At 24.0% G+C, this 12,213-nt stretch overlaps 1 protein-coding gene across 1 annotated transcript in view; it reads right to left on the reverse strand.

Moving 5' to 3' along the window:
• The window catches only part of LOC122505941 (la-related protein 1B), a 47,503-nt gene extending 36,676 nt beyond the window's left edge, over positions 1–10,827 (reverse strand). Inside the window, exon 1 of the mRNA XM_043617842.1 lies at positions 9,145–10,827. Coding sequence (XP_043473777.1) covers positions 9,145–9,934 — 790 coding nt within the window. The 5' untranslated portion in view covers positions 9,935–10,827. The remainder of the gene's footprint in view (positions 1–9,144) is intronic.
• Positions 10,828–12,213: the final 1,386 nt, after the last annotated feature.

A 12,213-nucleotide genomic window follows, 5' to 3' on the forward strand; every position in this document is an offset into this window, starting at 1 on the left:
ATAACCTAAAAAAATTTATTCACTTCACAAATTACTAAGGTAATTGAAATTATTTAGAAACATTTAAAAAATTAATTTTGAACTATTGTTTCCTGTACAGATTGGAACATATTTAAAAAGATCAGTTAAAAAAAATATAACATAACCTAAAAAAAACCTTCACCTCAATACTTTGAGATGTAATAAAATTAATTAGAATTAGGGTTTAAATATGATTCAAGTTTCTCTGAATTCTACAGATTGGAACAAATTTAAAGACGAGAACAAAAAAAAAATTGCACATAACCTAAAAAAAATCCTTCACCTCAATATTTTGATCTATTGTCAAATAAATTAGAACTGCAGTTTAAATATGATTCAAATTTCTGTAAATTCTACAAATCGGAACAAATTTAAAAAGAGCATCAATAAAAAACTGGCACATAACCTAAAAACATTTCTTCACCTCAATATTTTAAGATTTTATAAAATTAATTTAAATTACTGTTTGAATGTGATTCAAATTTCTGTAAATTACACAGATAGGAACAAATTTAAAAACAAAAAAAATCAAACATAACCTACAAAAGATTATTAACTTCATGATTTTTAATTACATATTTGCTGTGGAATTTTTTGCAATTTTACTAAGTTTGAAAATATGATTTCAAATTTTGATCTAATTGTGTAATATTGCAAGAAACTTAATAAATATAAAAATAATATTTGCAAAACAAAAAATAATTTCAATTTGCTCCAGATATTCATAAAAACAGTCATTGAAAGTGACATATACGATTCTATATTTTGACACAAATTTCAGCGTGGGAAATGTAAAATATTTCCTCCTCGAGTTAAGAGTTTTATTTAAGAAATTGTATCTTGGAAACGTTGATTTTCAGGTCAACGGCATTGACACTCGTTTTAGATAGCTGGTAGGTCGAGAACGCAGCAGTCGATATATTACGTATTTCAAATCGACGTAACAGCATTATTATTTGACACGGTAATATTCTCGCTCATATATATACACACAATCAATATGCTCACATTTCAAAAAGAAGAAAAAAAAAATTTTTTACTGTAGATAGAAAAATCTTGATTCAAACAAGAATTATTTAAATCATTAAGAAAAAATGCAAAAAATATTTTCTCGCCTTCAACATAAATATTTACAATCTTAATTATCCATCATATTTATCGTACTTCTTTTTTGCTCTTTCAAACTGAAATGTAAAACATTTTAGTTTCTATTTTTAAATTTTTCCCTTTTAACTTTTAAAAAAAAACATTCTCTCCGAGAAAATTGAAAATATCTCAAAAGTTAAACATACCCCCCACCCCTCTCTCTCTCTGCTAATCTAGAAAACAATATTATATAATTATGATAAATTAATGTAAAAATCACTTTATAACTTACTCAATATCGATCTAAATTAAAAGACTTTAACAGAGAGTGAGAGTCTCGGGAGTGAAAACCTGTTTTTCGAATGGCAAATCAAGTCTGTTTTAAAGGCCAACGAATTGAATGTTCCAATTACTTATTTCCAACAGACACACATGTCCAGTTTTTGCATAGTTTAAAACAAACATTAACATTCTTATTGATTTTCTTTCAATTAATTGCATAATCTCCTTGATAAAAGCTAAATAATTCTCTCATATTTATAATCACTGGTGCTATTACAATTAACTAATATAATTTACAATTTAGTTTTAAATTATTAATCTATAATTATAAAAAACACGAATATTTTTCTCTTCACACTATGAACTAAACAAATTATAATTTATGTAACTAACTATTCAGATTCTTTATTTAATTGAAACAAATTTTTATTTTATAATATTAGGCAATATTTTTGAAACGATTTTCAAAATCCGACATTTTGATTTCTTTTAAAAACTAAATCATAAGATGGAAATTTAAATTTTTTACAATATTAAGAAAAAAAAAATTTTTTTTCTTCAAATAGAGAAGAAAATGTGAGAGATCAATTATTGAGATGTTGGTTAAAAAATATTTGATATTTTGTATTAAAGATATTTATAGTATATGTATATATATATATATATATATATATATATATATATATATATATATATATATATATATATATATATGTATATATATACGTGCATATCCATTAGCATCGAAGCCACCTGCAAATCTCTAATCTCAATTAAACTAATCATTCGCGAGACCTTAGTTCGTTCAACCACGATAACTTCTTACGTCATAAGCGCAAAGTGCACTCCTATCACTCCTACCACTTGCTATTACATTAAGAGAAAAAAAGTATAATTACTAAATAAACGGAAAAAAACAGTTTGTTTTATAATAACGTCTATCACTTTTTTAAAAATATTCCCTTCTCACTATTTTTATTTATTTTGTTTCTTCTTTAAGTCGTTATAATAAAGAAAAAAGAAAATGGTCAGATTTCAAAAAATTCAAAATGTCGGATTCAATATGGTGGACGATTAATTATATCAGTCAGGCTTCATAGTGCCCCTAAAAAGTATTTTAGGTATTTTAGGGGAAATAGGGGACTGAAAATTAAAAAATAGGGGACTTGTAGGGGACCATAAAAATTGGTTAGATAAAGATAAAAATATAATTTATTTATACAGGGTTGCCATACAAAAATTTAACTTTATTTTTCCCTGATTTCCAAACACAACTTTCACTTTTTCTCTGATTTTAAAGAATATTCTGATTCACTCTCAGAAACGCATGAATATTTCCCAAATAACAAGTAACCGAACTGTCATTTAACCGAAATGCATGTAACCGACCTGTCATGTAACAGAATTGTCATTTGACCGACCCGTCATGTAACCAACCTGTCATTTGACCGACCTGTCATGTAACCGAATTGTCATTTAACCGACCTGTCATGTAACCGAATTGTCATTTAACCGACCTGTCATTTGACCGACCCGCCATGTAACAGAATTGTCATTTGACCGACCTGACATTTAACCGAATTGTCATTTAACCGACCTGTCATTTGACCGACCAATCATGTAACAGAACTGTTTCGTAACAACCTATTTCTTGGAAATTTACAGTAATTCAAAGAAATTCATACAAATTTCTATGAAAAGGGTTGTTACAAGACAGTTCTGTTAAATGGCGAGTCGGTCAAATGACAATTCTGTTAAATGGCGTGTCGGTCAAATGACAATTTTGTTACATGGCAGGTCGGTCAAATGACAATTCTGTTACATGACAGGGCGGTTAAATAACAATTCATTTACATGACGGGTCGGCAATATGACAGGTCGGTTAAATGTCAGTTCGGTTACTTGTCATTTGGGAAATATTCATGCGTCTCCGAAAACATAAGTTGTTTTATTTAAAATAAATATTTAATCATTTTTTTCAGTGGAATCAAGATGTTTAAAACTTTCAAATTAAACAACTCATAAGAATATTATTATAAAACATAAAGAAATGAATCAATCGGAGTGATCCATTTCTTTATGTTTTATAATAATTAAATATGACCGACTGACAAAATCATTATTTTATTATTATAAAAATATTGTTACTGTAATTTCTTCAAAATTATTTCTATAATTTCAATTCAATTAACATTTTCTAAAATTTTTAACTAAAATTCAACTTTAAATCAATAACATCAATTAAACTTTTTCAAAAAAATTAATTCTACAGAATTGTTAGTTAAAAGTACAAAAAAATAATAATTTAATTCTACGAGAAATCAATTATTTAAATACAAAAATAAATAATATTTAATGTTATCTAAATTTTAATTTTTACGAAGAATTGTATTAACAACTTTTGAAAATATTTAATTTCTTTTAAGGAATTTAATTAAAATTTTAATGAAATTTATTATATTAAAGAATTTTATAACAATTTTTGAAAATAATTGAAAACTTTTTGAAGAATTTTATTAAATTTTTTAAAAATAATTGAATTCCTGAGCAGAATTTAAATAATAATTTTTGAAAACAATTGAATTCCTGAGAAGAATTTAAATAATAATTTTTGAAAACAAATTCATGAGAAGAATTTTATTAAAATTTTTGAAAATAATTGACTTCTTGAGAAGAATTTAAAAAAAATTTTTGACAATAATTTAATTCTTGAGAAGAATTTCCCTATCTATTTATAAAGATAATTTAATTCTTGACGAGAATTTTTAAAAATTTTTTAAAATAATTGAATTCTTGTGATGAATATTGATATTTATCAAAATAATTGAATTTTGGAAAAGAATTTTATGAAAATTCCTTAGAATAATTGATTTTATGGAAAGAATTTATGCGATATTGTTGTTTATCAAGATAATTGAATTCTTTTACAAAATTACTTAAAATTTTTTTATAATAATTGATTTTCTGCGACGAATTAAATGTTATTTATGAAGATATTTGAATTATTGCAACGAATTTTATTGTTTTATTGAATAATTGAATGTTTCTTAAAATTAGATTCTTTCCTCAAGTTTTAATAAAATTTTTAATAATAATTGCATTTTTCAAGGAATTTATTTAAAATTGTATTAAAAATATTTGAAATTCTGCGATGAAAATAATTGAATTCGTATATTGAAAGAAATTTCATTATTTATGAAAATAATTGAATCTTTTCGTAGAATTGTATCAAAAAGTTTTTTCTATTATTAAACCTGTTGATAAATTTTATGAAAATAGTGAATATTGAAAATTATTGAATTTGCAAAAAACTTTTGAAAGTAATTGAACTTTTGCAAAGATTTTTATAAATTTTTGAAAATAATTGAATTTTTGGCAAAAAATTTTGCTATTTGTAAAGATAATTAAATTCTTAAAGAGATATTCGTGAAAATTTTTTTAAATAATTGAATTTCTTCGAAGAATTTCATTATACTTTTGAAAATAATTGAATTCTTGGGATGAATATTGTAACTTTTGAAAATAATTGAATTTTGTAAAGAATTTTATTAAAATTCCTAAAAATTATTGAATTTCTGTAAAGAATTTTGTTATTTATCAAGATAATTGCATTCAAACCATTGTAATAATTAAATAATATTAAAAAATTTTTTATCCTATTTATAAAAAGTTATTCATATATCTCTATTTATTCAGGGTGGCCGCAAGATTGACTTTATCAATTTCCCTGACATTTCCCTGATTTACTGACATAACAACGAATTTCCCTGACAAAAATTTTTTTGTTTAGAGCAAAAAATGTATTGCATGACCGTCTTAATTTCTTTAATTGCCCTGACAAAAAATTTTTTTCCTGACATTTCCCTGACTTTACTGACAAAATATTTTTTTCCCTGACATTTCCCTGACTTTACTGACATGTGGCCACCCTGTTATTATATTATTATCTATCAAGCAAAGTGTTCTTGAAATGAACACAAAGATAATATAACAAGAATAAAGAACTTGTCAGTGATTTTCAATTTGTTTGTCCGCCATTTTGAATTTTGCATTTACGATTCTAGATTCGTAATCAGCAACCCTAATATAGATACTAAGTGTATGGTAAAAATTGAATCAGTGAAAACAATTTGGGTTTTTAAAGATTAGTAAAAATGTACCATTAGAAAAATTAAATTTTTGACGATTAAAAAAAACAATATTAAAATAATTTAATTTTAGGTACAAATTCCTTAAAACTAAATTATAGAATAATTTTTATCATATCTTCACTTTAATCTTTCGCAGTAAAATAACTAAATAGTATACCTTCCACAAAAATGACAGTGAAGCGGGAAAAAATTTAAAACTTCAAGTGCACTATCATTACCATTAATTATTTATTTTTCAACAATGCACAATTTTTAAAGTTCTTACATAACATTATTATTCCAGGGTCTTGGTAAACCTCCTCCCAATATTCTCTTGTTTCCCATTTAACGTTACGTAATAATACATTAAAAAAATGTAACTAATATGATGTAATTGTTTACAATTTAACAATATTGATTAGTAACAAACAACGAAACAACTTTTGCAATTGCTGCAATTTTATGAAAACGTGAAATAAATTTCATTTACTTACCTTTTATTTAAATTTCCAACATACTTGTACTACAATTATAACCAGTTATTATAAATTCTTAATTTAAAAATTTTTGAACTATTTTTTTATGTTGAAAATACGTTGTAAAAAGTATTATTATTTACTGTTTAACATGCAAAATGTTTGAAAATTCCTGAAAAAGTTATTTAAAAATCCTCTTTTAATACATTTTTTGTTTAGGAAGATAGAAATTATAATTTTTGTTATTCGAGAATTTCTACTTTTATTCAAAAAAATTATTACTTAATGAATAATAATAAATAATTAATAAATTTCATTAATTTAAAATTATGAAATAATATAAGTAATTAATTATTAACTAACAAATGTTACGCGCGGAATATAATGTTCAATTTATTATTATCATGCAAATTACCAAAATTTTTTATATTCAAATATAAATTTTTTAATATAATATTTCATAATTATAAAATTTTAAAAATTCACTTAATTATTATTAAGTACATTATTATTTTTTATATTTTCAAAAATTTTAATATATATGTAATTCTTCGCAAGAATTCAATTTTTTTTCATAAAAAAAAATAACATTTTTCGAAAGAATTCAATTATTTTTATAAACAGTCAAATTTTTTTTTGCACAAATTCAATTATATTCAACAAAATTTTAATAAAAATTCATAAAAGAATTCAATTAATTTCTAAAATTTTAATAAATCCTTTGAAACAATTCAATTATTTTTTTAAATATATAGTAAAATCCTTGCAAAAATTCAATTATTTTCAATAAAATTTCACGAAAGAATTCAATTTTTTTCTGAATTCGTTATGAGAAACTTTCCAAAAAAAAATTCAATTAATTTTCTAAAATTTTAATAATCCCTTCGAAACAATTCAATTATTTTTATGAATAGTAAAATTCTTTACAAAAATTCAATTATTTTTTTAAAATAATAAAATTCTTCTGGGGAATTCAATTATTTTCAGTACAATTTTAATAAACTTGAAAAAATCAAATATTTAATTAAATTAACAGACACGATTATTTTTAAAAATTGAAAAAAACTTTTTGGTAAATTTAATTATTTTTAAAAATTTTTAATTAAAATTATTCAAAAAATGACATTATTTATTTAAAAATAAAAAAAAAAACAGTTAAAGAAATGCTTCAAAAGAGTTTAATTTTCAATCAATGATTTAAATAAAATTTTATTAGTAAAATTATTATTAATTACAATTATTAACAAAATCGATTATATTCAATAAATAAAAGAAATTTTTTGAAAGAATTCAATTATTATCAAAACCTTTATATTGTATTTTTTATTTTGAAAAGATTTAATTATTTTCTATATTTTCATAAAATTCCTTGAATGAATTAAATTATTTTAGAAAATTTTAATAAAATTCTATGAATTTAATTTTCTACAAAAGAATTCAATTATTTTCATAAATAATAAAATTCTTGTCAAAAATTCAATTATGTTCTTATAAATAATAAAATTCTTCGAAGGAATTTCAATTATTATATTAAATTTCTTTCAAGTTTTTTTTAAATAATCGTGTTTGTTAATAATTGAAATTAAACATTTAATTATTGCGAATTTTATTAAAATTTAGAAAATTGAATAATTTTATAACGAAATTAAGAAAAAAATTGAATTCTTTCGTGAATTTTTTTTTTTTTAAATAATTGAATTTTTGCAAAGAATATTACTATTTAATAATTGAATTATTGTTTCAAAGGATTTATTAAAATTTTATTAAACAATTAAATTTTTTCGAAAAATATTAAAAAATTAAGAAAAAAAAAAAATTAATTCTTTCGTGAAATATTGTTTTGAATAGAAATTGAATTTTTGCAAAGAATTTTACTTTTTATAAAAATAATTGAATTTTTTTCAAAGGATTTATTAAAATTTTAGAGAATAATTGCATTTTTTTCGAAAAATATTAAAAATTTAAGAAAAATTGAATTATTTCATGGAGAATTTTATTAAAATTGTATTAAAAATAATTGAATTTTTGCAAAGAATTTTACTATATTTATAAATAAAATTGAATTGTTTCGAAGGATTTAAATTAAAATTTTAGAAAATAATTGCAAAAAATTTACTACCTACTTATTTATAAAAATAATTGAATTCTTACCAAGAATGTTATTATAATTTTGAAAATAATTGAATTCTTGACAAGAATTTTATTAAAATTTTTTAAATTAACGAACAAGAATAATTAATTAGTAAACTAGTTAATAATTTAATTAAAAAGTTTGTATATGAAATTATTCAAAAATTCATATTTAAAAATAAAAAATTTTGTAATTTGCATAATAATAAAATAATAAATTGAATGAAATTTGAAAATTAAATACTTGAATTTGAAACATGTGCTATTAGTTAAAGAATATCCCTTAAGTGCGCTTTTCTTTTCCCCTAAAAGAAATCCTTTTAAATATAAATATTAAAAGGAAAATCCGCCTTTAAAATAAAAGGATTTCTTAAAATTTAAATAGATTATTTTCTCATTGTCGGTGACCCCTTTATTCCTAACAAAAGTCCTAATTTATGTATTATCTGAATTTTACATTATATTTATCAGGTAAGAAGTTAATTGAAAAAAAATTTCTTTTGTTTCGGGCATTTCAAAATTAAAGCAACCAGCGGAAAAATTCCCGATTTAGTAATAAATAAATAGCTGATTTTTTCGAAAGTGACAGTTTAATTTTTATTGGTTTGAGATTCAATTTACAAACTTTGCATTTTTTGTTTCTATTTACAGATGTTAATTTAATTATTATTTTCTATTTATCTACTCACTTTTGATAAGATTGTGTAGATACTAATGAGTATTATAATAACGTTGATTACTACAGAATTTAATTTACTAGATTTAACGCTGATTCACGCAAATTGTTATTACGTTTTATTGTCATTACTTCGTTTTTTATTTTTTCAATTTAAGCATCATTCCAGTACTTTTGTACGAAAGGTTATTTTTACCCGTATACACATGAAATAAAGAAATAAATTTCGCGGTCATTTCCCGATTTATTTTTCAATTCCCAATATCCCAATGAAAAATGGCCACTTTGGAAAGTTAATATTTTTTTTCAAGAATAAATTATTGAAGAAAAAAAAATGTCTTACCAATTTGTTTGATTTGCTGTTGTTGAGGTTGAAGAACTCTCTTCTCCCGCTCGGCTCTTTGCTCGCTAACGACAACCGGAACCGGAACTGGAATTGGTGCTGGACTTGAAACATTGGAATTCTTACATTTGATCCATGGATTAATGGCCGGTAATGGTGCCTCGACATATTTCACCGGTTGCTCCTCGCCCTCCTCATTATTATCTTTATGATCCTTCTCCTTGTCCTGTGATGTTCTCTCTTTAAATCTATCTTTACTACCGCCACTGTGCGCTCTCTGCTGATGTCTCTCACCACGATTTCGATGTCTCTCTCTATGTTGATCTCTGTGTTCTCGTAATTTCTCCTTTCTTCGCGCACTCTTTGGTGCCACTGTCTGAAATTCCCCGTCACTTCCCACCTCGCCATTTATCAATTCCTTTCTCGACGTGGCAACAACGACGACAATTTTTTCATCTTTCGCTACTGCCGCCGATAAATTCTCATTATTCGAATTATGATGAACCTCGTGGTGTGAATTTGTCTCAATATTTAGTGGTTGATTCAGGGGCGTAATACATTTTTTCTTTTGTAAAATTTTCCCCGCCCCTTTTGTTTCTTTATTAATGTCATGATTTTCTTTAACTGTATGAGATGATGATGATGATGATGTTGTTGTTGTTGATGATATATTCTCCTTATTTGCATGGTCCTTGGTCCTTTGTAAATTGAGAACACTCGCGTATGAAACACCAGGACCGGGGAGCTCACTTGACTCGTTACTGCTCTGGCCGCTCACCCTCGCCGCCATCTTGGCAATCGAGAGAAAAACACGAGGTCCAGGAAAGCCCAGTTAGCTCCCCCGCACACCCACCAGTTCCTCAATTTAATTCACAAACCCTAAAACGGGATTTTTTTTTCTTTCTTCAACAATTACACTCCATATTAGGGCGATAATATTGATCGCGATCAAAAAAAAAAATGAAACTAGAACAATTCCTTTTTTTTGAGGTTAGGTTCGTAACAATTCACCTCACACACCGGTTAACAGTTTCCTATTTTCACCGCACTTTGCCTTTTATTTTTCCAATCACTTATAATGGAAAAATTTTCAAAATTAGAGAGAAAATTTAAATTTGAATTATTGGTTAGGGGGGTTTTAATGAACACGAGGCCGAGAATACGAACGACGCGAGTACGTGACTAGCAGACGGCGCGATTTCAATGATAAAATCCCTCGTTTGTGTGAAAAATAAAAAGGAAAGAAAGACTCGTGTCTCGCGATGATATTACGTTTTTAATTTGCACACACACTCACGCACGATAAAGAGAGAAAGAAAGAGAGAGAGAGAGAGAAAAGGAAAGAAAGAAAGAGTGTGAGAGAGAGAAAGAGTGAACTCGATTATCACGCGGGGTGGGAATTTTTTATAAAATATTATTTTTTGAAAAAAAAGGGATAAAGGAAGTAACACTTGTCCACACGATTTTAATGATTATATTGAAGAGTTAATTGACGGAACGTGGCACGTAACTAGATAAATTTCGATTACGTAAACACTCGGCGTTTTCGGACTTTTTTTGTCAATGGACAAGCGGCTCGGGGAGACATGTGGCCAACGATGCCTCTCGCATTTGGCCAGCCTTTGCCTATGTGTATAGCTGCTGCTGCTACTCAGCTCAGCAAAGTATTCTCGCTTACCAACAACGCGAGCCGCCACTCTTTCCGGTTTTGCGATGCGAGAGCTTTCTGCAATTCTCGTTAGCGCACTTCCTGTCTAGTTCAGATGGCGTTGTTCATCGACCCGCTTATTTTCAATTTCTCATCTTTTTTTACACAAATTTTTAGAGATAGGTATAAGTATCCTGTGTTCGAGAAAATTATTAAAAATTTTTTATCTTGCGTGCCCATTAACATAACCTCAAAATGTATTTATAAGATAACAATAAAATTAATAATTGTAAGGATAAAAACAAAAAAAAAATATTTAACAATAATAATAATAGAAAAAAATACTAATAATAAAAATATAGTAAACTCATAATGATACCGAATAATATAGGATAAATAATACTAATAATAATAAAAATAATAATAATACCAACAAACAAAAAATTCAAAATAAAAAAAATTAAAGATAATAATCATAAAATATATTTAAAAAATACTAAAATGAATAAATTTAATTAATATTTATTATTTTCGTATTTATTCCATATTTAATATTATTATTATTATTATTAATAACTTTAGTAAATAAGGAAGTAGACAATTATAGTTTTTAACAAATAAGGAAACTATTAATTAAGAATTAATTTTATTTAAAATATATATAAATAAATAAAGTACATATATAAATTAACATAAAAACTTACTCTTTTTAAGAATTTTTTTTTCATTTATTAATATTTTTCACATATGTGATGTAGATTTATAAATTTATCAAAATTTTTTTATTTATAAAAAAAAAATGTTTTTAATCATTTTGTATTACAAGAATATTATTACTGTAACTTCTTCAAAATTATTTTTTTCAATTGAATTACTATTTTCTAGAATTTTTAACCAAAAATGTTTCTTTAAATTAATTATTTTTAATAATTTTTTTAAAAAAAAGTTCATTAAAAGTATCAAAATTTCAAATTTTCAAAGATTTTAATTTAAAAGCTTTTCAAAATTAAATTATTTTTAAAAATTCAATAATTTAATGAATAATTGAATATTTCTTAAAATTGAATTCTGATAAAGAATTTTTTCGACGAATTTTAATAACATTTTCTTTAAAATAATAACATTTTTCTGGAAATTCGATTAAAATTGAATTAAAAATAATTGCGAAATTCTGCGATGAGTTTTATTATTTATGAAAATAATGGGATTCTTAAAAAAAAATTGTATTATTTATAAAAAAATAATTTAATCCCTGTAAAAAAATATTATTATATTATTTATGAAAATAATTGAATCCCCTGTAAAAAATTTTATTAATTATGAAAATGAATGAATTAATGCGAAGAAATTTATAAAAAATTTGGAAATAATTGAATTGAATTCACGTAGAATTTTATTAAAAATTTTTTTTAAATAATTGA

The sequence above is a fragment of the Leptopilina heterotoma genome, unplaced genomic scaffold (genome assembly GCF_015476425.1).
Source record: "Leptopilina heterotoma isolate Lh14 unplaced genomic scaffold, ASM1547642v1 Lhet_38, whole genome shotgun sequence".
Lineage (NCBI taxonomy): Eukaryota > Metazoa > Arthropoda > Insecta > Hymenoptera > Figitidae > Leptopilina > Leptopilina heterotoma.